Below are 27,125 nucleotides of genomic sequence, written 5' to 3' on the forward strand. Positions count from 1 at the left end.
TCTTGTTTTGTTTGTTTGAGACAGGCTCTCAAGTAGTCCAGGCTGGCCTCTAACTGGATATATAGCCGAGGATGACCTTGAATGTCTGATCCTCCTGTCTTCACCTCCCAAGTTCTGGGATTTCAGATATGCGCCACATCAGGCTTGTTTTGATTTCTGAGACACTCTCCCTGTGTAGTAGCCCAAGCAGGCATGGGTCACTCATTACGTAACCCATGCTGATCTCCAGTCTTCCTGTCTCAGTCTCCCTAGAGCTGGGATTATAGGCATGTACCACAATAACCAGCTTTCTATGTGGATTTTTTAAAATTTTAGTAATTTATTTATTATTTTATGTGCATTGGTGGTTTCCTTGCATGCATGTCTGTATGAGGGTTTCAGATCCTCTTGAACTGGAGTGACAGAAAGTTGTGAGCTGCCATGTGGGTGCTGGGAATTGAACCCAGGTCCTCCTGAAGAGCAACTAATGCTTCTAATCACTGAGCCATCTCTCCAGCCCTCCATGTTCTCATTTTTTAAAACCTGTACAGAATATTACCTCTACTGTTCCTGGTGAAACAAGGTCATGGTGATTACCAGAAGTCACAGGTGAATAAGCCTTGAGTTTTAAGAGTTGTGTGGTGCATTTGCCCATATTTACAGTGCTAAAAGGTAGTTGAGAATCCCAGGTGGCACATGCTCTTTGTACCAAGAAAAGGCAAATTATAAAACAGAGAGGGTGAGTGCAATCCATTAGGAGAGAATATGAGAAAGCAGTTGATCTGTGTCTGAAATGGAAAGCAGTTGATATGAGCTCTAACCAGAGACGGATCCACCCTGCATTAACGGGACTGACAAGTTTATCTTTCCTCTTTTGTAGAAGCTGAGAGAGAGAGAGAGAGAGAGAGAGAGAGAGAGAGAGAGAGAGAGAGAGAGAGAGAGAGAGAGAGAGAGTGAGTGTGTCTCTGTGTGTGTGTTTGTGCTTTGATGTGTGTATTGGTGTTTCAGATACTGGAAAGATTCAAGAACACATATTGGGGAAGGTTCCTTTATGCTTGCTTTGCACTGAGAGCACACTTGCAGAGCCCGGCTGCTGGGCTTCAGCCAGGCTGTGCTGGTGTGATGGTAGCACACTGGTTTGTTTCACACCTTTCTTTGACCTGTCCTTAGAAAGTCAGCATGAATGAGCAGTAGCTAAGACAGTGTTTCTCAACCTGTGGGTAGCGACATGCTGCATACCAGGTATTTACATTTTGATTCATAACAGTAGCAAAATTACGGTTAGGAAGTAGCAACAAAATAGTTTCGTGGTTGGGTGTCACCACATGAGGAACTGTAATAAGGGGTCACAGCATTAGGAAGGTTGGAACCACTGCTCTAAGACATTTTATAGCTGAAGGGGAGAGGTGTTGACCTAGATATAAGTCATAGGGGTTTTTCTTGTAAATAACGAAGCAAAGGAATGGTGGGAATGGGCTGGAGTGTGGTCAGGAGCAGTATGTTCAAGGAGAGATTTGAGAAGGAATAGATTTGAGTAGGAAGGGAGTGGTGTCAAATGAGATGTTGGTGGAGTAGGTGAGAACATGTCTACTGGATTTGAGGGAAGCGGGACATGGAGGTGATCAGAGCAGACTGGATCAGTCAGGCAAACCCAGGCTTCTGTGTTCAGAAGCTGGCACTCAGCACCTCGGTCTTTAAGGTAAAGGATGTTAAAAAGGCACGAGAAGCTGGTAGAAGCTGGAAGTGTTTCTGAAATACCCTTGTAAAATTTTAGAGCAACAAGATCACCTTTGTCTCCCAGGTGCTCACAAAGTCCTGTGTGGACACCGCTGTGGCGGTCAGCTTTCTTGGCCCTGGTAAAGTGCCATGACCAAGGCAACCTACAGAAGGAGTTTGTCTGGGTTTATGGCTCCAGAGGGTCAGAGCCCATGATGGCAGACCAAACACGGGGAGCAGGAGCAGGAAGCTGGGGTCACATCTCGAACATCAACCATGAAGCAGAATCACTCTGAAAGCAGCAGGAGTCTTAGCTCTCAAAGTCAGCCCCTAGTGAAGCACTTTCTTTTAGCAAGACCACACGTCCCAAACCTACCCAAACACCAACTGGCGACCAAGTGTTCAGCTATCTGAGCTCATGGGGGAACATTCTCATTCAGGTGACCACAACTAGTAATTATTCAGTCGAATAACACTAAAACCATGTTTCTTTTTCAGGATCTACTATGTACCCAAAGAGGAGAGCACCTGTTTCTTTCATAGTTAGAATTTATAAATGGAGATGGATAGACTTGGTTGTGTGAGCATATTATATATAAGAAAGGAATAAAAATAGTAACATTTGGGAACTATAGCAGGTGATCACTGTGTAGGTGATGATTGTGAGATGAACCAGAGACCCAAAGATTAGCAGGTGGTGTTTTCTATTGCATTTTTCCATGTTGTGTTCTAACTGAGTCTTACTTCTTGTGCACAGTACACAAGACCAGCTTCCGATGTCAACATGCTTGGGGAAATGATGTTCGGCTCTGTTGCGATGAGCTACAAAGGCTCCACCCTGAAGATTCACTACATACGGTGAGGTTGCCCTCGTGCTAGCTGTGAGATCGGGAATGCTGATGCTGACCTCTTCGTTTAAAAAGTACATTTCTCCCCCTTATGTTTTTTTCAGTTCTCCTCCACAGCTGATGATTAGTAAAGTCTTTTCTGCTGGAATGGGTAGCTTCTGTGGAAGTACAAATAAGTAAGTGTGGGACTTTGCATCCCCCCTTCTTCCTATGTTTTTATGCTTCTGTTTCTAGATAAGTTCTTTGAGGTTATAAGACATTTTTTAAATCGATAGCAAGATGAGAGCAGCTTAACAAAGAGGTTTTAGTCATTTTCTAATAACAGCAAGTAAAAACCTTGGGATTTTCTCAAGTGGCGCTAAAGACAGATTGACTATCTTTTGAGAAAAGGTCTCAAGGTCCACACAGATTGACTATCTTTTGAGAAAAGGTCTCAAGGTCCCAGGCTGACCTTGAACTCAGCGGAAACTTACTGTGTAGCTGAAGATGGCCTTGAACTCGTGATCCTTCTGCCTCTCAGAGTGCTGGGGTGATAAGTGTGTGCCACTGTACCCAATTTATAGAGTGCTGGAGATAGAGAGAGGACCCAGAGCTCATGTGTGCTGGAGATAGAGAGAGGACCCAGAGCTCATGTGTGCTAGAGAGAGAGGACCCAGAGCTCATGTGTGCTGGAGTGAGAGGACCCAGAGCTCATGTGTGCTGGAGTGAGAGGACCCAGAGCTCATGTGTGCCTGGCAGAGGCATGAATTATTCTATCCCAGCTTGACAAATGACTTGTTTTGGATACCCATCTAGTATTCTCCTTTGTTCTGCTCTCAGGCACCAAGTTTTAATTCTCAGGAAAATATAAAATAAGGGGAAGAGGACAGGGCTGCTTTGTTTTGGTTTTGTTTGTTTAGTTGGTTGGCTTTTTTTTGTTTTGTTTCTTAATTCGTGTGGGGGGGGGTCGGGGGAGACAGGGTCTAGCCTAGCCTCTCCTCAGATTCATGGTAATCCTCCTGTCTCAGCCTCCTGAATATTGGGTTTACAGTTGTGAGCCACCGCTCCCAGCTTCAGTAGTCTACCTTGGAAACAGTGAAACAGTATAGCTTCTCCAGCTGCAATGCAGTTAGCCTAAGTAGTGAGGTTAGCGTTAGTGGCTGATGGGTACTTGGGCCAGGCAATCTTTTTCTTTTCATTCCTGGTGCCCCCCATCAGCTCCAAAGGAAACTCCACTTCCCCCAATTCTTGCTCCATTCCCTCTACCAAAGAAGCCATTTCCTTATCCCCGTCAGAAGGGACAAATGGCTATCTGTGACGCCTCTTAGCATACACATTGGGCCTCCCGGCTCTCTCAGTTCTCAGACTCAGGAGCTGCCCTCCCTCAGCTTTTCATTCTTCTTAAATAACCCTGGTGTTGTGGCTATGCTCCCCTCCCTCCCTCCCTCCCTCCCTCCCTCCCTCCCTCCCTCCCTCCCTCCCTCCCTCCACACTGTCTTCCTCTCTGGATCCCCACCCTCCTCTCGCTGCCCAGTCCAGTCTGCTGACCATATTCAGTGGACTGCTTTCTCTGCTCTCAGCTCTTTCAGATGCATCTGGCTCTACCCTCCCTCATATCTACAATAAAAGCCTTTCCCCTCACCCATACCCTGGAGTGGTGTCAGGAACATCTCTTTATACATCTTGAACTTTCAAGCAGAGATGATTGGTTCACTCTATAGACCTAGCTCTGCCTTGAACTCATTATATAGTCAAACTAGCCTAGAACTCTGTGTGGCTCAGAATGGCCAAAACTCACTATGCAGCCCATGATGACCTTGAACCCGTGGCTCTTCTTCCTCAGCCCCTGAGTGCTGGGATTACAGACAGGAGCTACCATGCTCAGTTTACATTTTTTAATGAAATAGCTGACTTGTTACACTTTTAATGCAGATCTCACAGGGCATCAATTAAGGGGCATGATTAGTGACAAAACGAAGGCAGTTTTTCCTGATAAGTCTAGAAAGTCAAATATATACTCCACTGCATATTTTGGTACCACTGAGTAACTTTTTGCTTACTTTTCAACAAGATAGTTTGAACACTTTCCTTTGGAACACTGCTACTTAAGCTCATATGGGACTTGGTGTTTATTTCTTATTCTGGTGGTGGGAGCTGTTCAGACATGATCTGTGTAGCTGTAGCCCAGGCTGGCATGGAACTCAACGTCCATTTGCCTCTACTTTGTGAATGCTGGGATCATAGGCATGCACCGCCATACCTGGGTGACACTTGTTTTTATGAGTTTTTTTTCAAGTCTTTGGAATAACCTAAAATTTTTGTTTTCCCCACTAACTACAATAAAATGTTGAACTCAGACTTAAGTAAAAAATTGTTTTAGTTTTATTGTACCGTGTTATCTTGCTAATATAACGTACTTAAAATTTTTTCTCCACTCATTTTTATGAATAATTCTAATTTTCTTAAGGTGAATCCTAATTTCTGATGCCTTCCCTCTGAACCAAGTTGCTAAATCATTAATAGATATTAACCAGGATTTGAATTATTTCATTTTGTGTGTTTATTGAAAATGCTTAGGGTGGAGGAACAAAAAAAGAAAACCCTTGAGGTGAATAGTAGCTTCGCAGGTATTATTGTCTAAGACAGAATTTAAAGATGAAGAGCAGTGCGGAAGGTGTCAGTTACTCAAGTACAGTTGGAGTTTCACTTCAGATTATGACGTGGTTATGAATGCAGTTGTGCAGGTAGTCCTGTGGACTGGCCACTTCCAAAACGTGTTTTGTTTTCCTCCAACAAATTCCTCCCAACCTACCATCTTCACTCCCCTTGGTAGACGTGAAACTTTATTTACAAAGGGAAATTCCGAGTGACTGATCAGTTGTTGACTGTAGTTAGGAACCTATTTAAAAACTTTTGTTAATCTCTTGATGGTCTCACCCCTCCTCTCCATTCTCCTCTTGGTTTAGCCTGCAGGACAGCTTTGAATACATCAACCAAGATCCTCAGGCTGGAAAGCTGAACACCAATCAGAACAGTTTGGGCCCTTGCCGCACTGCAAGTAACCTAGGTAAACCGAGCCGCTCAGCAGAAGGTCCCCGTGTGCTGCTGTCGGGGGCGCGGTTTGCTTCATTTGAGTTTGTTGCGTTCTGCGTTCTTTAACTGGTGTTTTTGCGTGTGTGCCCTGCGTCCTCTGTGCTCTGCCCTAGGTCTGCTGCAGGCGTGCAGCGGGAGACTGCTGCAGGGGCTGTCCGAAGGAGGAGCGCTCCGGCTCACCCGCAGTGCCTCCTTCTTTTCAGGTTTGTGTGGAATGCTGAGCACGCTGTGGCCCCCACACATCGTAACGCCTGTGCAGAAAAAAAAAATCCACGTATTCTTCTTTAGAAACCCAAAGGGCTTTTGTGGCGGGAGATGCCAGTTTCCAATGCGGCCAGAGTTGTCCATCCCTGAACAACCTCTGTTGTGGAATGTTTTTGTTAGTGGTCCAGATGCGAGCTGGCTTTGACCTTAAAGGAGCCCTTCGTGTTTCTAGGAGAATTAATTTCTTCTGATTTCCCTAGGCTGCCTCTGCTGCTGTCATCTGGCTCTCTTTGCCGTGCCATCTTTTATCCGTTAACTTCCCTGCACCCTTCCCTGCATGGAGTTTCTAAGTCACTCTAGTAGGAGCACGGGAGGGTACAATCAGGTCTCTCTCACCTTGGTATCCTGGGTACTTTCTGAGATGTAACTGGCCTTGCCAACGGAGGTTTTCAATGTCTGTTGTAGCGTGATTAGCAAGTGCGAGCAATCTTCATGACTAAGTTAAAGTTGTGAGGAATGGGATTTTCCATTCTGTTCCTTTTGATACCCTGAAATATACTACCCATCATAGTTTTCTGATGCCTAATTGAAACGGCTCTGCTGTCCCAGCTACTTAGACCAAGGATAGCATGTCTTTATAGCGCCTTTAAAACTTGGGACCTAAACATGTTTCCAAAAAATGCTAGCAGGTATGATATTCAGCCACAACAGTGACTTAATGTTTGTTGTAAAATTTACGAGAACACCCTTACCATTCAGCCCAGTAAATCTGCAGCTCAGTCAGCCTGAAGCCTTCTAGACACATATGCTATTTAAGAGTGTTTTCCAATTTATGCCAGGATGAGTTCTTCTGAATAGCTATTATAATACCATGTATGGGAAAAAGAACAAGAGGAAAAAACTGTTAGAAAATTAATGTTTTCTGCCTGCTGAAAGAGTAGGTTATAAATAAACATTTCTAGATTTGTAAAGCGATTTCTGACTATTTCTCTTCCTAAGCTGCCTACAGCTGTTACTGAAACTAATAATAAAGCATTCTGAAAATATTGTGCTGTTTAAATACCATAAATAAAGAAGAAATGGCTACACTAGAATGCTGATGGTATTAACTGCATGGATGGGTTGTTGTACATGTCTACAGGACCCAGCATAAGGGCAATGGCCTGTTGGTTTTGTTTCTTCATTTCTTGCTACCTTTTTATGTATTTAACTCGCTACCTAGTTAACCTCTGTCGTGTATTAGGCCCCTCCTCAATAGCAGTAGGCTCCTTTTTGAAATCTTAAAGATTGCATGAGGTCATTTTGGGAATGTCGTCTTCGCAGAGCCTGATGATGTTTTTCTTGTCTGTCTCAGCACACAGCACGCCGGTCGATATGCCAAGCAGAGGGCAGAGTGAAGACAGGGACAGTGGCATCGCTCGCTCAGGTACCTCCTTTACTGGCTCGAGTAATGCGGCGGTAGGCTCTCCGTGACGGAAGGCGGTAGGCTCTCCGTGATGGGAAGCAGGAAACAGAAACGTAGCCCCTGCCTTCTGTTCCCCCTCCCTCCCTCCCTCCCTCCCTTCCTCCCTCCCTCCCTCTCTTTTCTTTCTCTTCTCTGACTTCTAAGTCTCACGTGCCCGAGGCTGTGGAACTTTGATGTTCGGCATCTACGAATGATGGTGCACACAAACTAGTTTTATCTAATACTCAAACCTCTCCCAGCGGGAAGCCACTGTGCCAGGTGTACTAGGAATTTGCTTGCTGTCTGCTCAGTGGGGACAGAATAGGCCTGCCGTGGTCAGTCTGCCTATGACAGTGGGAGGTGCCGCCAGCTGGCTTGCCTACCCTTTCTGTCCTGTGATGCTGATCTGAAATATGTCTCAGTACCCTTTTCTGCTCCCTTGGAGCCCTAACCTTGCCCAATACCCTTTCTTATACACGTCAGTTCTTGATTTTAAATGTGTGGTTCAGATCTGAGGTTTGTTCCATGATTCAAGGACCAGGAGGCTTACAGGCAGCCTCCCAGGGAGATCCAGGGAAGTCCTACTGGTTTGTTCTGTGACATGACACTCCTTTGCCAGGGGCCATCAACTGAGTGACACTAGACTCAGGTCTTGGTATCTTCCCTCCTATCTTTTCCATCCATTTATCACGCGCTGTGGCTCCCAGATTCTGTCTCTATAAAGCCCTGTGTTCTTCTGGGTGAATACTGACTCCTTTACCCCTCACCTGTTCAGTTCTGTTCTCCCAGTCCCCAATGAAATAACAGGTGCTGGATTTCCCCGTCTGGTTTACATATGTGTTTTGAAGTGAAAGGATTTTATTTATGGTTAAAATGGATTCATTTTGTTTTTCCCCCATCATTTCTGTGAAGTTGTGCTTTTGAGGCCTTTGATCGGAAATGTGACTTCATTGAGTAAACCTGTGCCGTTTCACTGAGTGCCAGCAGAATCTGAAAAGATGCAAGATCATATGTAGTTGTGTGTGGTGGCACACAGCACCTTTAATCCTGGTACTCTGGAGGCAGTGGCTGGTAGCTCTCTGTGACTTGGAGACCATCCAGGATTACATACTGAGACCCTGTCTCAAAAAACAAAACAAGAAAATAAAACGCCCTTAGTAAGTGAACTACATTTGTTCATACGTAATGTTGCTCAGGATGGTTTCATCCTTCTTTGTGGGTCCCTGGGTACTGAGCTTTTGAGTTCCACTGCTGCGCAAAGCCTCTGTGCGCATTAACAAGCAAGCATAGCATCTTGGGTCTCAGTCTCTGTCCTGTGACCCGTGTGGGCGGGACTGACTGGAGCTTGCAGTGGGCAGGGATGGGGAACCATAAACCTTATTGTTTAGGGGTGTTTTTGCATTTTGCTAGCACTCACTGAGTAGGCTGGGCTACATGGCCGTCAAGCCCCCGAGACCTGCTGGTCTCCACTTCCCGTGCTGGAATTGTAAGGGCACTGCATGGCCTTTTACGCAGGCGCCGGACTTGAACTCAGGTCTCCAGGCTTGCATCTTGCGAGAGCAGCACTTTACCAGTCGAGCTTCCTACCCTCATTTAGCCTTGCCCTTTGTTAACTTGTGTTCTTAAATGCGTATTTAAGAGAAAAAAAATAGAACATTAAAAAGTAATGTAGCAGCCAAACTGTAAGGGATCTAGAAATAACAGGAAACATTAGAACTTTACTAAAACCTTAAGTTCGAGCTCATTCCAGGACTGCTAAGGCTGTTACACAGGGAAACCCTGTCTCGAAAAACAAAAACAAAAAAATCCTTCTTAACAAGGTCTACAAATCAATCCATAGATCCAGTGTAATTTGAATGAAAATATCACACAAAAGCCAGACTCAGTAAGTTTTATTTATATGGAAAAAGAAAGGGCCAGCTTTAGAATTTTTGTAGCTTTTATAGACTCTTCATTCTTAGAGCCCAGCCTGTGGATAACGATATTCAGCTGTTGAATAACTCTGTTGGTGGTGGCAGGGACAGGGCCCCCCCCCCGCTCCATACTGTAACCCATGGCAGCCTGGGGAGTTCCCATAATCCTTTTAGGGACCTTGACTCGGGCAAACCCAGAATTTGTGGCTTCAACACAGAAAAGAATTACAGAGCGAGCCACTATGAAGCAAGAGTTGGAGCTTATAGAAGATATTCTTAGTAGCGGTTTTAAGCACAAGGGTTGAGAGAGAGAAAGGAGAACCTGGGGAGAAAGTAAGACCTCTGTGTGGCAGCGACCTCAACGGGGAGTCACGCGTTTCAGCTGTATGTGACATTTAGATTGCTATCACGTTATGTCACCAGGAGCCACTAGGGTTGTACAAGGTTGGGCATATCCTTTTACCATCGAGGACCTTCCTGGTCAGATTAGAAACTGCAGTTTACCATTGGGAAAGGAGAAAGTCCTTAAGCAAATGTCACTCTGTAAACCACTAACAGAGATCGCTCTGTCTCCCAAGTGCCGGGATTAAAGGCGTGCACCAACACCCCAGGTTTGTGCTGGAATTCTTGATGCTCAGCTGGCAAGAGTCTCCTCCCTTTCCTATGTCCACATACGTTTCCCTGTCTGTCTGTCCTGCTTCAACGTGGGACATCAGTTTGGAGTACAAGAGTTGTCAGTAAAGCTGGTCCTGAGTTTTATGTCCTAGCAACTTCAGAAACTTTGAGATGTTTTGAAAGGTGTTATTTTTATTCCAGGGCTTTTTCTGGGACTGTTAAAACTTACATGGTGCTTTTGAAGACTTCACTGGTTTGCCAGTGATGCAGGCCTTGCCCAGACTGGGCAACTTTTGTGCTGCTAAAGTGTATCTCCAGCCCCCTTCTCCTTGAGGAGACTGGCAGGGCATGGACTCATCTCTGTAATAGCCCAGGCTCCTGAGTAGCTGGAGTTGTAGGCCTGTGACACCAAGTGCAGCTTAGGGGACCTTCTAGAATCTTATTTTGTGGTTTAGGAGCTAAAAATGTATTGCCTATAAATTTTATTAAGTTTGCTTTTTTAAAAATTAACTTTCTGTTAGATAACTTACTAGCTTTTTGTTTTGTTTTGTTTTGTTTTTTTTGTTTTTCGAGACAGGGTTTCTCTGTGGCTTTGGAGGCTGTCCTGGAACTCACTTGGTAGTCCAGGCTGGTCTCGAACTCACAGAGATCCGCCTGCCTCTGCCTCCCGAGTGCTGGGATTAAAGGCGTGCGCCACCAACGCCCGGCACTTACTAGCTTTTTAATTGCTGTCACTTTACTGTGTTTTAAAATAAGTACATACTAAATTTTAAGGAACCTGATAGCTTTCCAAGTGTCTAAGGGAGCAAAACCTTTGAAGAACTGTCAGTATTACTTGAATAAATAGATTATTATTGTATTCAGGAAGTTGACCCCATGTCAGAGAGAAAAACTTAAGTGTTTGCTACAGCACAGCTTATCACTGAGGGGAAGAAACTATCCGGGTGTGCAGGGGAAGGCTTGAGAAGGGAAGACTGCAGTTGAGACTTAACATGCCGGAGGGGCCCCGCTCCGTGAGTGCAGAGCAAACAGTACTTTTGGTACTGAGGACTGTGGCGGGAACAGGTTTTGCAGAGTTGTGGGTGAGACAAAGTTCTGATGAGTGAGGCTGGAAGGTGTCCAGGAGTGGACAGGCTGGGACCCTGCAGGTTGACTTGGAGTGGGCGTGTGAACCCGCAGTGTCTCTCAGATCAGTATGTTTGGGTGGCTGCAGAAGGTAGGGCTTGTCAGCACCATCCACCCTCAGTGGCAGGAGGCACTCTTAGCTGCTGAGCCACTTCTCCAGTAGTGGTTTATTATTATTATTATTATTATTATTATTATGATATTATTATGATATTATTTTGGGGGTCTTTTTGGCTCCTTTGTGGGACCTGCCACCCAGCTCCCAAATAAAATCACAATAAATTATTCTTAGTTATGAACACCCAGCCTTAGCTTGGTTTGTTTCCTGTCAGCTTTTCTTAAATTATCCCATCTGCTTTTTTGCCTCTGGGCCTTTATCCTTCTCTTTTGTAAATCTTACTTTACTCTTTGCCCATGGCTGATGGGTGGCTTGGTGGCCCATGGCTGATGGGGTGGCTTGGTGGCTCATGGCTGATGATGGGGTGGCTTGGTGGCTGGCCACTGCATCCTCCTCTCCATGCTCTCTTGCTGCTTTTCTTTGTTTCTTCTTCTGGGTATACTCTCTGCCTGTCAGCACCGCCTAGCCATAACTCCTGCCTTGCTATTGGCTGTTAGAATATCAGGTGATTTAGACAAGCAAAGAACCACAGCTTCACCGAGTTAAATAAATGCAGCATAAACAAAAGTCACACACCTTAAGATAATATTCTACACATTTAGTAACATTCTTCAGTTTTCTTCATGTAGAACAGGCAGCTGATTTGAGCCTTGAGCCTCTTGGTGGCATTTTAACTGAGTACCATAAGATTTTCTCTGACCAGAGAGTAAAGAATTTACTTCTGTCATCCATTACTTAAAACCCTAGCATCTTAGTTAATGTTCTATTGCTGTGAAGAGACACCATGACCAAATAGCTTATAAGAGAAGCATTTAATTGGCGTCTTGCTTACTGTTTCAGAGGGTCATCATGGCAGGGAGCGTGGTGGCAGGCAGGCAGGGTGCTTTATATCCTGATCCGCAGGCAGTAGGCAAGGGGTGGGGGGTGGGGGGCAGGCTAGTGTGGTGTTTAAACCTCAAAGCCGACCCCCCCAGTGACACACCTCCTCCAAGGCCCAAACTTCCCAAACAGTTCCACAGAGTGCCAAGCATTCAAATATGAGTCTATGGGGGCTCATTTCTAACTCAAACCACCAAGCCTAGTAATTTATTTTCAGAATAGTTGCTATAGTTCAAAATCATTTACTGCAAGTGTAGGCTATACAAAAAAAATATTTAAGACTAGAAATAGTTTGTTCAGACATGGGGACGAAAAGGAGCTAGAGAAAGGTAAGAGTTTTCTGTATTTGAAAATGAGAGTCAGAGGCGTGTAGATCTCTGTGAGTTTGAGGCTGCCCTGATCTATATAGTGGTTTCAGGACAGCCAGAGGGAGAGGGAGGGAGGAAGAGAGAGAGAGAGAGAGAGAGAGAGAGAGAGAGAGAGAGAGAGAGAGAGAGAGAGAGGAGGGAGGGAGGGAGAAAGGGAGAGGGAGGGAGAGGGAGAGAGAGGGAGAGACAGACAGACAGACAGGAGAGGGAGGGAGACAGACAGAGAGGAATCTCATATCTTATATGGATGAATTGGTTACTTTGCGTAAATTTTACCTCCAAATAGAGAGTGAAGAAATAGGCAAAAGGAAGAAAGACATGTGTCTTAGCTAGGGTTCCTATTGCTGCAACAGAAAGTAAGTTGTGGAGGCAAGGGTTTACTAGGGTTACACTTCAGCATTGTTTGTTGCTGAAGGAAGTCAGGACAAGAACTCAAACAGGGCAGGAACCTGGACACAGGAGCTGATGCAGAGGCCATGGAGGAATGCTGCTTGCTGGCTTGCTCCGCCTGGTTTGCTCAACCCACCTTCTTATAGAACCCAGGACCAACAGCTCAGGGATGGCACTACCCGCCATGGGCTGGGCGCCCCCTCACTGATCACTAAATGAGAAGATGCTTTACAGCTGGGTCTCATGGAGGCATTACCTCAGCTGAGGCGCCTTCGTCTCTGTGACTCTAACTTGTGCCAGGTTTACACACAAAACCAGCCAGTACGAAATGTAAGCTAGCTTTTTGTAATGGGATGTTGATTAAGTTCTATACATGGGCTGTATTCTTAGAAGTCCTGAGTGCGTACTCCAACGGAAGGAACAATAATTCCGTTTTCCTTTGTAGTGTAAAGCCTGATCGTGTGTGCACTGATAGGGTTGGTGGAACGTGGATTAGGAATCCATGTGGCCAAGAATAGAAGATGGCTGGGTGTGTGTAGGCTAGCATTCTTACGTCCTTTTTAAAGTGTGGGGATGTGCATCTGTAATCCCAACCCTGGGGAGGTTGAGACAGGAGGATTAGGAGTTCAAGGACAACTTAGACTGCAGAGCAACAGATACTGTGTCAAAAAATTATGTGTGTGATTTTTTCCCCTCCTATATAGAAAATTTTGGAAGACAGAAATTTTAGTCTCCCCCTGCTGGATATGATTGGTAGAATCCAAATTTTTAGCTTAAGTATGTGTGTGTGTTTACGGTGTTGAAATACACATTACATGTAAATTTGTCATCTTAAACTCCTTCTGGGGGATGACTAGGGAGGTTATATAGCTCAGGCTAGCCTACACCTTGAAATTACATAGTGAAGCTGGCCTAGACCTCAAGATCTTCCTATCTCTGCATCTCTAATACTGAAGTTATAGGATTTTACCACCATGCCTGGCATAGAATCTATTATTTATTTATTTATTATTTATGCATTCATGTGTGTGTTTGGGAGCACAGTGAACATGCTATACAGATGTACACATATGTGCTGTGTGAGTTTCTGTCAGAGTCCACCTTGGGTGCATTTGCTTTCTGAGATGGGGTCTTTTCCCATGAGGTGGGCCTCTGGTTTGGCTAGGATGACTGGCCAGTGAGCCTCAGAGGTTCTCCTCTCTCTCCCTCCCAGCGCCAGGATTATAAGTGCACGCTGGCAAGCCTAGCTTTCTGCACGGGCTCTGAGTAAGCCTCTGGAATCCACTGTAAAAGTATAGCTCACGGTACTGAGCGTAATTGTAGTGGGCATTATAAGAACGTGAGCTGGGACTCTGACATTTGAAATGTGCTTCCTTGCAGCTTCTCTGAGCAGCCTTTTGATCACACCCTTCCCATCTCCAAGCTCCTCTACGTCCTCTTCCAGCAGCTATCAGCGCCGTTGGCTTCGCAGTCAGACAACGAGTTTGGAAAATGGCATCTTTCCAAGAAGGTGAGTTACGTGTTTCCTCTGGCTAAGGAAAGTGCTCATGTAAACAACTTACGAAAGCTGGCAGGGCTCTCCTTGCTGTTGTCAGGAGATGACCTGAAACCCTGCGATTAGCTCCAGCTTAGCCTGGAAGTTTACAAGTTCAGTCGTTAAGGCAGTAGTAAGTTAAGGCTAGGCAGGTTGGCCTGAAATACAACATGTAGCCCAGACAGGGTTCAAACTCACCATGCTTTGCTTCTGTTTGCTAAGTGTTAGGATTATGAGTATGCTGACACTATGCCCAACTGAAAAAACATCTTTTTATTTAGAAGATACTGGAAATGCCCAGATAGCTACACAATGTATGTGTGTTAGATTTGATGGTAATTTCAAGTGAGTGTGTTCTCTTCATGCTTATTCCTTCCATACGTAGCTATAAGTAATAAAGGATGGGACAAATCTCTTTCCCTGGTCACAATGATTCCAATGTGGTATTTGATGCATAGTCCCTTTGTGGGACTTAAATTCTTAGACTAAGCAGGCATTAATATGAGTATATATAGAGATAGCCTCAAGGTATTTCCTACCTATGTTTCAGTTTGTTTTTGAATCTGAAGTTTATTTAGTTGTGTCCAAAGTATAGATTTGATGCTATACCAATAGCTACACTAGGCTCTAAAAATTTAAAGGGAATTTTCGAATGTCACTAAAATTTTCACTTAAGAGAATTGAGCATATGTTTTGAGAATCCGAGGATGGCTCCGCCCTGCGCTTGTCTTGTAGTTTATGACCAATCAGTAGGGAAGATGACAGTAGACAGGTGTCGAGAAAGATGCATACATGATCAGCACCGTGAAGGTGTGAAGTACATTGGAGCTCTGGGGGAAGAAGCATGGTGTGTACTCCTGGAGGCTGGTGAGGAGCCTTGTGTCAGGCATGTGCTGGAACATAGTGACTAGGTCGCAGGTGTTTCTTCCTTGTGTGCATTAGGTTAGTAGTGGGTTCAGCCTCAGTGGTGTTAGGAAGGTGAAACCAGATAAGCAAGTCAACGGGTCAGACAATACTTAGTATATATCAGAAAACGTAACACTGGTGGTGCACGCCTATAATCCTAGCACTTGGAGGTTGACACTGTGCAAGCCTGTGTCCAAGTCAACCAGTCAGACAATACTTAGTATATGTCAGAAAACGTAACACTGGTGGTGCACACCTATAATCCTAGCACTTGGAGGTTGACACTGTGCAAGCCTGTGTCCAAGTCAACCAGTCAGACCATACTTAGTATATGTCAGAAAACGTAACACTGGTGGTGCACACCTATAATCCTAGCACTTGGAGGTTGACATTGTGCAAGCCTGTGTCCAGGTACAGCCTGGGCTACACAGAGAGACCTTGTCTCAACAAAGCAGAACTTGGACTCTGTGGTTAAGGCATCAGCGACTAAGATTACTGACCCAAGTTTGATCCCCAGGACTTACACAGTGGAAGAAGAGAACAAAATTCCTGGAAATTCTCTTTTGACTTCCAAATGGATGCCTGGCACATTACACAAACAATATACACATACAAAATAAAAATGATATTTTTCTTTGAGACATGGTTGCTATATAGCCCTGGCTATCCCGGAACCCACTATGCAGACCACGCTGCCCTCAAGACTCAGCATAGATCCACCTGTCTATGCCTCTCAAATGCTGGGATTAAAGGCATGTGCCACCATGCCTGACATAATTTTTTTAATGCAGATAAAATATTGGCCAGTGTGACTTGTTGGTATCAACTGTCAAGTTGGTACCATTTCCATGGTCACTGACACTCTGCAGCCTCTGGTGGAAAGAGATGGATGCAGAAGACCACCCATAAAGACTCCTCCTCACTGTAAACTCTTTTCATCCCTTCAGATCCATGTCTGGAGCTATCTGTAGCATTTCCACACCTGGCCCTTTGAGCCCTGAAGACAAACTGAAGGGAGAACTGTGGGTAGTCAGTGGGCCTCCACCTAGATCCGTCTTACCTTCAGAAAGCCTAGTCACACAGTCAGGACTGGCTACACAGTTTAAGGGACCAGGGCAAAGCAAAAATTCCAGGCCCTACTTCATAAGGCAAGAAGAATGCTAGTAAAGGTACTAGAAAGCAAAGCTCATGTTTTATATATTTAACTTAAAATATAATAGTGGCATATAATAAGTAACAAAACTATGAATTATAAAAGTAACATTTTGTGTCATAATTTAGTATGGTAGAAAACAGTATCCTGATTCATTGTAAGATTTTTTTTTTTTCTAAGCATTTATATTGCACTCTGCTATTGTGACTATCCTGGAAGGGAAAACAGTGATTAGGTTGTAGATCTCGGCCTGTTGTGGAGGAAGATGCTGTTGAGGGTACAGTAACTTGCTTCCTCTGCTGCTGGTTACTCCCTTTCAGGAGTTTCCTCCCTCTCTGCCATCCCCACTCTGCAGCCCTGGAACCTGCATGTTGGGGTTACAGGTACACACCACCACTCTTGGCTGAGTGATTGCTTTTTATGCTGGAAACAGTGACATGAGGAGCTCTCACTGCTTCTGCTCTGAGAGGAAGTACACAGTAATTAAAAAAAAATCCGCTACCCTGCATGGTGGTGCACACTGTTAATTCTTGCACTCAGGGGGCAGAGACAGGTAGATTTCTGTGACTTCAAGGGCATTCTGTACAAGTTTTATGTAAGCCAGGGCTATATGACCATATTAAAGAAAAAAAGCAAAATTTAATTTTAAGATAAATAAATCAAAAGTCTATCCTAAGAGTTCCAGGTTGTTAGACATGGTATAGTGACTACGTTTAGGCTGGCTGTACTCATTGGGTTAGATGGCAAGCCTGTGGTATTAGGCACCTAGGTGGGGGTGTTACACATCCTGTAGCTGGTAAGAGCTCTGCTATCTGTGAGGATAGAGGAGGCTTGGGCATTTTATACCTTAGGAAAAGCCACCCAAATCCCAAAGGAGCCAGACATGGAGACATGCCCCTCAGAAGCCTTTTGACTAGTAAATTGAAGGAAGTTTCCAGTGGGATGTTCTTAGACTTAGCATATTATGTTTCGTAGGTGCAATGTCAGTTCAAATCTGACCTCGACAATAACTGTGCTAAGCAGTCCTGATATCCATTATAGTTTTTCTATATGTATTAAAATGATGATAGTTTTTAAATAATTATGATTTTGAAGTAAGTACTTATATAAATATATTCTTAAGTGTAACAAAACACAATTTGAATTTTTTTTTGTGAAGTAGGGTCTAGCTGTGCAGCCCACAGTAACTCAGTGGTCCTCCTGCCTTGCTCACGTGTGCTGGGGTTAAAAGTATGGACCACCATGCCTCCTCTGCTCGATTTCTCTGTGTGGAAGAGAGCGACGTGTGGAGCCATGGGTTTCCGTGTCCTGGGGCATGCTGGCTGATCTGTGCTTGCAGGTCTCCCCTGTGGCGCTGCAGCCATCACAGGGCATGCGACAGCATGAGCTGGAGCTGGCGGGTCAGGCTGGGGACGTCTGGTTACTGCTGATACCCTGCAGCCCAGCATGGCAGTGACAGCTATCCTGTTCCCCAGGCAAGCACTGCTTGTTTCTGTATTTATAAAACAGCGTGTGCAGCTTACCTGGTGTCCTACGGAGAGGGTATGAAAAGTGTCTGGTTACATAATCGGTTCATTGGCACATTCTCAAGCACCCTTTATTGTGGAACCATACTCAGAAGATAATTCTCTGTGACCTGGTTTGTTCCAGTTTGGATAGTTGATCCAGGATACAGACCGAAGCTCGGTGCCTTTAGACTTTAGTAGAGATACACGGTTTTGGGTAAGACCCAGTTTCTGTTCAGTGAGGAAGGTTTCAGAGCAGTTCAGCAGGTGGCACTCTCTGCTGTGCTTAAACTGACAGCTGAGATGACCATTGTGTAGAGGAGATGGAGAAGAAGAATAAAATAGAGCCCAGTGTTGATCACAGTTGGACTGCTAAAGACCACCTTGGCTTAGAATGGAGTGAAATGATACAAACGGTTTACTTTTGGGAAAGAAGAGTCTTAGAACATTCAGCAAAGAGGGAAGCTTTGCAGTGTAGCTGAGAAGAATATTTTGTTGCTGTGTTTTTTAAACAGGGTCTCACTATCCCAATCTGTCCTTGAACTTGAGTTAAAACTTACCCTCTCAGTCTATCTCAGCCTCTTGGGATGAGATTACAGATGTGTACTACCACACCTGGATAGATTTTTTTTTTTGTATGCAGACCAAATAAGCTAGTGCAGAGAAACAAACTTACAGTAGAAAGACTTCCTGTGTGAAACTGTGTGACATTCGGAGTGATTCTTGGAGCCTTTTCTGGTGGTTGGGATCTAGTGTTTCTCAGAAGAGCGGGTAGCTTGCTGGATACTTGGTACATTTACAAGACACCTAGAGATCAGGGGCTGCCATCTGAGGGATGTCGAGAAAAGCAGACACGCATCCCTCAGAGCTGAGAGCAAGGTGCTTTTTCCCCTTTTAAACAGAGCTTTAGCCATGCAGCATCAGATGTGCGACTGTTAGTAAAATCTAGACAGTGTAAAACTTACAGGATATTCTAGATTGTGTGCAGAGCCCGCAAAAGGTGGTATAGGCGGTGACAGGACACGTGTTGCATGCTGTCGTGTGGCAGGCTAGCGACACTCGTTTGCGGTAGACTCTGGCCTTTTCCTTGGTGCCTTTTTGTAGGAGAACAAACTTGTTTTCACTCTTGTGTGGTAGCTCTGCTGGCTTTCACAGTACTTAAATAAGAGTTGTGGTTAAACCATAATTGCATTATCCCTAAGACAAATTGGATGTTTATTAGGAATTTATCGGCTCTGTAGTTCTTTTATTACAGAGGCAGTCTCTCAAAAGGATCATAACTTCTTTGAGAACTTAACTATAACTGAAGAGAGTTGAGCCTTTCTGCTTAGTGGATTTCCCAGAGTGCTCAGTTGGTTAATCACTTGGCTTCCTCAGAGCATTTAGAGGAGTAACTTCATCTGCTGGTTTTATAGCCTTGCGGAAGGTGCTAGTGAGTGTTGGAGCTTGATGTCTGTGTAAAGAGAATACTCCACAGGACTGGTCTTCTCAGTCTTTGATCCACTCTTACCCATCACCAAAAACCAAGGGCCTATTGCGCTGTTATTTTATACTCTAAGTGTGCCTGTGCCAGAGAGCATGTGACGTCAGCGGACAGCTTTCGGGAGCCGCCTGTTGCCTCCCACCTGGTCGAGGCGGCTTCTCTGGCTTCTTCCATGCGTCCGTCATGTTCTAGGCCAATAGGCCTGTGAGAGCCCCACCACCATGTCTTCTGTGCCTGCTTCCCATCTCACAGCGGGCGTGCTGGGATTGCTGGTGTGTGCTGCCACATCCAGCTTCTATGACTTTCAGGTGGAACTCGGGTCCTCAGGCCTGCACAACCAGCACTCGCATGCCCCGAACATCTCTCTAGCTAGAACCTGTGCTTTGATCGAACTGGTATCTCACGCTCCAGCTAAATACAGTCGAAAGGATGAGACTTAAACCGTCTCAGCTGCCATTGGCTTCCATTTGAACTTCTTTTGATGGTAAGCTGACATACCCCCGGTTCTCATGACAAAGGAGTGAGAAGACAACGCATCTGTGTAGATGAGTGACCAGCTGAGTCCTCAGTCCTCTGCATTGGCTTCCTGAGTGCCATCACATGGCAAGACAGCATACCCTCGGGGACTCACTGACACGTGGCCACTTTTCAAACTTAATTTTCAGGTCAACTGATGAGACATTTAGCTTGGCTGACGAAACCTGTAGTTCTAACCCAGCCATGGTTAGAAGGAAGAAAATTGCCATCAGCATCATCTTTTCCTTGTGTGAGAGAGAGGCAGCACAGCAGAACTTCCAGGACTTCTTTTTCTCCCATTTCCCCCTGTTCGAATCTCACATGAACAGGCTGAAGAGTGCCATTGAAAAGGTAAGGGACGGGGCGCAGCTCGGGGGTAGAGCGCTTACAGTGTGTGTGAGGGACAGGATAGGGTACAGCTCAGGGGTAGAGAGCTTACAGTGTGTGAGGGATGGGCGCGGCTCAGGGGCAGAGCTGAGGGAAGGGCGCGGCTCAGGGGCAGAGCTGAGGGAAGGGCGCGGCTCAGGGGCAGAGCGCTTACAGTGTGTGTGAGGGACAGGATAGGGCACAGCTCAGGGGCAGAGCTGAGGGAAGTGGCGCAGCTCAGAGGTAGAGCAATTACAGTGTTTGCGAGGCTGTGAAATCCATTCTGAGCAAACACTTAAATTAGAAAATGAAAGGTAGTAAGATTGCAGCCTACTGACAAACAGGGGAGAGATTTGTAGCCAAAGATGGCACATGTATGTGTGTGTCAGATGGCCTGCATAAGGAAGTCAGAACATGCCCTGGAGTGATGATCCTTAGGATTTTTAAGGCTGGAGACCAGACATTGGTTGCTGCAGGGAAGGAAGTCACTTCTGCTTGGTGAGGGGAAGCGTCGTTCCTGTGGGTGTTTTAAATTTATTATAACATCATTGTTCGTTAACGAGCCCCAGCAGATCAGTTATAAAGGGATTTCTTCTCAGAGTAATTTGCCTCCCTCTCTCCCATGAAGGCCATGATCTCCTGTAGGAAGATAGCAGAATCGAGTCTCCGTGTCCAGTTTTATGTGAGCCGTCTGATGGAAGCGTTGGGAGAATTCAGGTAGAGTTCAAGCTTTGAAAATCCAGCAGGAAACTAGGAGCAGTAGTATTGCCAGCTGTCATGAGGCTATCTCTTAGAAGAATTAGGGGACTGGCAATTTTTAGTCATTTTAGTGCCTCTACCCATGAGGACAGATTAAGTAAAGCCAAACATTGAGTAACACAGCACCGGGGAATCTTCACTGTGCCTGACAGTTCTTAGTGGGATTAGTTTTTCTTGCTTGTTGTATTGGGGGGGGGGTTGTTGTTGTGACTTGTGTTTATTTTTACATATGGCCTCACAGTGTAGTCCTGGCCGGCCTAGAACTGCCTACTAGACTGAGCTGGCTTCAAACTCATAGAGATCCACCTGCCTCTGTCTCCTGTGTGCTGTGATTCAGGCATGCATTACCATGCCTGGATTAATGGGCTTGTTTTCATCAGAATGGACTGAAAACTAGTTTTAAAGGATGTCTTGTAAGTCAGTTCCATAATCTTATGTCTGTTATCTCATAAACGTGAAGGCAAAGCCTTTGTACAAACCCTTTTTACAGATGTTGAAACTTGGGTTCAGGAATGCTGCTTGTCCCTAGAGCTCATGGAGAAAATGTGTGCATGTCGTGGAGACCTGACTCTCATCTGCCAGGGCAGAGTTAGGGCACATGAGGTGCCTATGGTCCGTGCCCTGGTCCAATAGTGAATCTTCTGGCCCCCTTTCTCTGACTCTGTAAGCAGTTTCTAACTGACCTCTGCCTCCACTAATCATCTGTGGACACTGGTTTCCTTTAGCCCCTGTGCCCAGAGTATGGATAGCAAGGTAGTCTGCTCCAGGTGTAGGATTTCTTCCACTGTGTTTATCTGAGTTTCTCAGTCAGTCTCTCAATGGGGAATGTGGTCTTACTGCAAAACCATTAATGAGTAAAATGAGCCGTAGAGATGAGGGTTAAAAAAAAATTTATATTTTCTAGAATGTTAGACCATTTTTTTGCTGGTGAGCTCAGTGCTGCTTGAAGAAAAATTACCACATTTTCTGAACTCTGTTTATAGAAAAACTGTCTAGGTTGTTTCATTTTGAGAAATGCCATGAAGATGATGAGTAAGCTGTCTCCTTGGAGGGACAGTAATAGGTTTGTATATGGCTTCGCTGTGGTCACACTCAAAGCTGGCTTGTGATGGAGGGTCTGGATGCCAATCTAATCAAAACACTAAACTTTAGGGGTAAAACCTGAAAATAAAAAATCAGAGGTTGTGTACACTGAAGAGTCTTGTACTTATTTTACAGTGAGCCCTCCAGAAACAGACAAAATAATGTACTAATATTTAGAGTTGCTTGTTTGTTTTTGTTTTGTTTTGTTTTTTAGTTAGGTTCTCACTATGTATTTCTGTCTGTCCTGAAACTCACAATGTAGGATCAGGCTGGCCTCGAACTCATAGAGATGTGCCTGCCTCTGCCTCCCTAGCGCTGGGATTAAAGGCGTGCGCCACTACCACCCAGCCCTGAGTTACACCTTCTTAACCCAGTAAATACTACTAGCTTTTGAGGTGTGAAGTTTTTGTTTGTTTGTTTTCTGTTCTTGCCAAGGTAGATTTGTGCTCTGTCCTGATTCCTTTAGGCACACAACTTCGTAGTCTAGTCCAAATATGCTGCTTTCTCTCTTGATTTGGAAGAGGTCTGTGTTACTCATTCAGGACTGGGTTGATTTTTGACACAGCAGAGGGCCTGAGTAAGTTTTTACACTCTGGAAACATACTTGTGAGCCATGTGGCTTATATATGGCAGAGCCTGCCGTACCTGAATTCCCACCCTCGCCTTGCCATTAAATGTGTATGTCGTGTGCCCATTGCCCAACCTCTCTAAGCTTCTGCATTAGGAGTTGGCATATGCCACAGTGAAGAAGAGCCCTTGTGCGCTTTTGTCTAAAACAAGTTGGGCTCTTGATTTAGAAAGCCAGTGTATTAGCTAGAAAGCAGTAGACGTGAGTCACCAGCAATCTGGTTTCAGTGTAGCATGTGCTTTCTCTGTCCTGTGTATTTTTTGTTGTTGTTTTTTCGAGACAGGGTTTCTCTGTGGCTTTGGAGGCTGTCCTGGAACTAGCTCTTGTAGACCAGGCTGGCCTCGAACTCACAGAGATCCGCCTGCCTCTGCCTCCCAAGTGCTGGGATTAAAGGCGTGCGCCACCAACGCCCGGCGTATCTATAGGTTTTTATGTATAGATTTAAAAATAAATTTTAAAGATGATTGTAAATTCTGGGAGAAGGACATTATGAATCTTTTTTTTTTACCTTTTTAATTTTTTGTGTGTATAGTTCTTGGGATCAAGCCCAGAGCCATGTGCATTATAGATACCTGCTGTATCACTGAGCTCCATCCCCATACATTGCTAAATGAATATTTTTATGTTAGGGAGAGTGCGCCTTTCTCTTAAGGGTTTCTGTACCATTACCCAACTTTGCTATTGTCCTGCAGAAGCACTCACAGATAATGTGTAAGTAAATGAGCATCCATTTATGTGTTCCAATAAAACTTTATGTACAAAAATGATAGAAATCAGATTTGTGTGAGTCATAGCTTGCCAACCTGTGTTAATTTCTTTTAAATTCCTTAAGGAGTACTTATATCCAAATTACAATGTTCAACTTTATTCTTTGATACTAAGGTATCCAAAATAACTTTGACAGTTTGTCCCTTCTCTCTTCCTGTAGAGGGACTATCTGGAACTTGTACTCTGTTCCAAGGATAGCTGAACCAGTATGGCTTACCATGATGTCGAGCACGTTGGAGAAAACCCAGCTCTGCCAGCGCTTTCTCAAGGAGTTTATTCTTCTGATTGAGCAAGTCAACAAAAATCAGTAAGCATAACCCCACGGAGACTCTGGGCAGACCCTGAGCCAGTGTGTGTTCCGCTCAGGACATGGCCTTGTCGTGTGTTTGATTAATCTGGGTGTGCCTTTGTCCGTTTTTCCAAGGTTCTTTGCTGCCTTACTGACTGCGGTGTTAACTTACCACTTGGCCTGGGTACCAACTGTCATGCCTGTGGATCACCCTCCCATTAAAGCCTTCTCGGAGAAGCGTACCTCTCAGTCGGTGAACATGCTGGCCAAAACACATCCATATAACCCTCTCTGGGCACAGCTGGGTTAGTACCTAATTTGACTGTTCAGAGAATATAGCTGATGAAATGTGGTTGGGGGCAGGGTCTGGAAATTATAGCTTGTACTGACTTTCCAACCGTGTCATTCAAGGATTGTCTCTTGCAGGAATGAGAGCAGACCACAGATTTGAATTAACAGGTTACAACCCTCATCCCTTCCCCTTACTGGTAGCTTTTTTTTTTTTTTTTTTTTTGCTCTTTTGAGACAGTGTAGGTAAACCGAGTTCTCCATCTCACAGAGGCTGTTCACCCTGTCATGGTTTTCTTAACTGTTCTATTGGCCAGGTAATTCTTTGTGGTTGGGTTGTGATGGGGCAGGGGAGGGCTGCCTTATATCTTATAGGTTGTTCAATACTCCTGACCTCCATTCACTAGATCCCAGGACAACTGCTCTCTGCCCAAAGTTATAGCCTTCAAAAGGTCTCCAGACACTGCCAGACTTCCCGGGGAAACCAAAGGAACTGGAATGAGAACCACTGCCCGTAGGATGGCGTGGCTGGGGAAAGACAAGACCAGGCCAGAGTGACTCACTCCAGTCTCAACACCTTTCTGACCACACCATGCATCTGGTGTCTTCTGTCACTCGGCCCTTGGGATTGATGGCATTTCTTCTTCCATCCTGTGTGTAGGCATGGTATAGGAAGCTAGCACATCGTAGGTGAGACGGGTGTGACACACCGGGACTCATTCTAAGTGAGCATTAGAGTGACAAGGTGTGATTCCATGGCATTCTGTCCTACCCGTGCGCTGGGACTCAGAGTCCAGTCACAGCCATTCGGGCCTCAGTAGTCAGCTGCCTGGTGGACAGGGCCAACTGAGCCCTCACCAGGTCACTTGAGAGCATTGTCGTGCTTGGAGAAGAGCACTCAAGGATGTGGGAGTGAGGGTGTCCTGGGAGTGGACTTGGGGCCAGAAGCCTTGGACTTGGTTCCGTCTGCAGGCAGTCACCTAGCTCTCCTGTACCTCTCCCTTCTGTGTGTTAGTGACAGTACCCGGGCCTCGCGTGTGGCTAAGCACTCTGCTCCTGTCACGTGGGTCGGGGCCAGGACTCAGTGTTTGCTGTGAGATGTGATCAGTTGTACAAAGCACCTTTGCTGTTCGTGCTGTTAGCTGAAACACGCAGGGAGAAAGGGGATGAGTGACGGTTTCCAGGAAGGCTTACTTGAAGGAATCTCCAAATGGTAATTTAGGAAGAGCAGTGGGCCGGGGAGAGCACTCCAGTCCTAGAAAACAGGTGTTTCAGTAACTGTAACAAAAACTGCCACCACGACACAGGCAGTGTTGTTAGTACCTTATACACATACTAACTGGTGAGATTCTCACCCCTGCCTGTTACCGGTGTCCTGATTTTATAGCAGTAAAAATACTTTCTTGTTCTTCTGCCTGTGAGACACAGAAGAAGATACAAGTCTCATAGGGTAAGTAATAAGCATGTTTTTAATAAATTAAAGAATTCATGGAGAGTGAAACCGTTTTAGACTGGGATAGACTGCGCATGACTTGTAATCCCAGGACCTGGGAGGCAGAGGCCGGAGGATTATGAGTTGTAGGCCAGGCTGGGCTATTTAACCAAGGCATTGTTTCAACAACAAAAGAATAAAAGATGAAAAATACAGTGCTTTATACGTTGGTGCTTGATAAAAGGAGCAGTTCAAAACTTGCCACCTCGCTCAGGGTTGGGTACTGCTCCTCTTGAGGACACACATCGCTGTCTCGACGGGAAGACATTCTTTTCAAAGTGTAGTATTTACTCCTGAGGGGCACTGGGCTGGATATTAAGGAAATGCAGTGCAGCCCGCTGCAGAGTCGACTTTCAAATAGTGGTAATTAAACCGCATGCATTTAATTAGATAAATGCATTCTAACTCAGGAGTGCTCCTCCTGTGGGACCGAGCTCACCGGGAGCCGCTGACTCCTTGTGTTCAGCAGAACAAGGCAAAAATCCCTTCTTGTGGGCTTGTCCGTTGCTTGTCACTGGAGATATATGCCACTGAAGGTCTTCAGTTCTCTCTTCCTGAGGAGAGTCCCTCCAAGGTCTGGTGTTGATCAGAGTAGTTTGAGGAGGGAATGAAGCCTTGCACAGGGAGGCATGTGACAGCCTCATAGAGACAAGCGTGAGCGATCGAGTCTCCATTATCACAAATGATGAAGGCATTTCCATGATTAGTCACAGGATGCACCTAAATTTCATTTGTTTTCTGTGTGTCAGGGTAGGCAGGAAAATGTAAGCTCTGGACTAAGTGTTGATGCACATGCGATTTTAGTCTAGTTCCCTAAGTAATGAAAGCACTCTATCTTGAATGATTTCAGCATCTTACTGAGAGCTCATGGGGACAGTCTACACTTCTCATCTCACCCGTGTGATTTTTCAGCGACTGTCTCTCTTCACACTCAATGACTTGCCCTGCAGAGCACAGTGATCTGTGCCTTTGTCCTCATGGGCCATGCGCAGGGTTTCCACTTAGGGTTCTCTCCACCACTGGCCTGTGGAAGCCATTTGCGGGCGAGGAAAGCGTTTAAGCAGGATAGTAGGATAGAAACAGAATGACTCGCATAGACGGTCTGTAAATTGTGAGTTTTAGAATGTGGTGTCTCTGCATAGAATTAGCTGTAGGTGAGAAATAGCTTGAGCAGCGAGGTTTTCTCCTGCTGCCTCCAAGACGCCCTTTGGGCCTTTGGTTTTGACAGTTCAGCTGCAGCATGACTACTTTTCCTTGGAGTTTCCTGCTTGGAGCTCACTGATGTTGAATGTACAGACCTATGTCATTCATGAACTTTTTAAGTTTTTGGGAATCCTCTGCTCCAGGCTCCCTGCCTCCTGTCCCTAGAATCCCTACTGTGTGCATATCACGGTGCTTGATGAGGCCCACAGGCATCAGGCTGTGTACATCTTTCTCCATTCTTTCTATTTCTCCTCAGAATGGGTACTCCAACTTGACCTGTTTTCAGTGTGCTATCTTTTTCTTCGCCCTGATGAGATGTGCTCTTCATCAGAGACTAAGGATTAAATGACCCACGAGCTTGGCTATCACAAACATGAGACTTTCCACTTTACAGGCCAGGCAGCTGACTCTTCAAGAGGGTTGCAGTGAAGCTTACGTGTTTCAGAGCAATGCCCTTTGTTTGCAGCAATTATTTTCTGAC

General features: G+C 45.3%; 1 protein-coding gene across 6 annotated transcripts in view; it reads left to right on the forward strand.

Annotated features, from left to right (window-relative positions):
- Fnip2 (folliculin interacting protein 2) overlaps nt 1–27,125 on the forward strand; it is a 103,626-nt gene that overhangs the window by 50,755 nt on the left and 25,746 nt on the right. For 4 of the 6 annotated variants that reach the window (XM_040752621.1, XM_040752622.1, XM_040752623.1 and 1 more), the window contains exons 4-13: nt 2,453–2,553; nt 2,648–2,719; nt 5,489–5,589; nt 5,729–5,818; nt 7,174–7,245; nt 14,052–14,181; nt 19,918–20,119; nt 20,763–20,851; nt 23,533–23,679; nt 23,797–23,966. In XM_040752621.1, coding sequence (XP_040608555.1) covers nt 2,453–2,553; nt 2,648–2,719; nt 5,489–5,589; nt 5,729–5,818; nt 7,174–7,245; nt 14,052–14,181; nt 19,918–20,119; nt 20,763–20,851; nt 23,533–23,679; nt 23,797–23,966 — 1,174 coding nt within the window. The remainder of the gene's footprint in view (nt 1–2,452; nt 2,554–2,647; nt 2,720–5,488; nt 5,590–5,728; nt 5,819–7,173; nt 7,246–14,051; nt 14,182–19,917; nt 20,120–20,762; nt 20,852–23,532; nt 23,680–23,796; nt 23,967–27,125) is intronic. The other 2 variants (XM_021230669.2, XM_021230667.2) reach the window with 1 other exon arrangement.

This window comes from Mesocricetus auratus, unplaced genomic scaffold, assembly GCF_017639785.1.
Source record: "Mesocricetus auratus isolate SY011 unplaced genomic scaffold, BCM_Maur_2.0 Super-Scaffold_100009, whole genome shotgun sequence".
In the NCBI taxonomy this organism is placed as follows: Eukaryota; Metazoa; Chordata; class Mammalia; order Rodentia; family Cricetidae; genus Mesocricetus; species Mesocricetus auratus.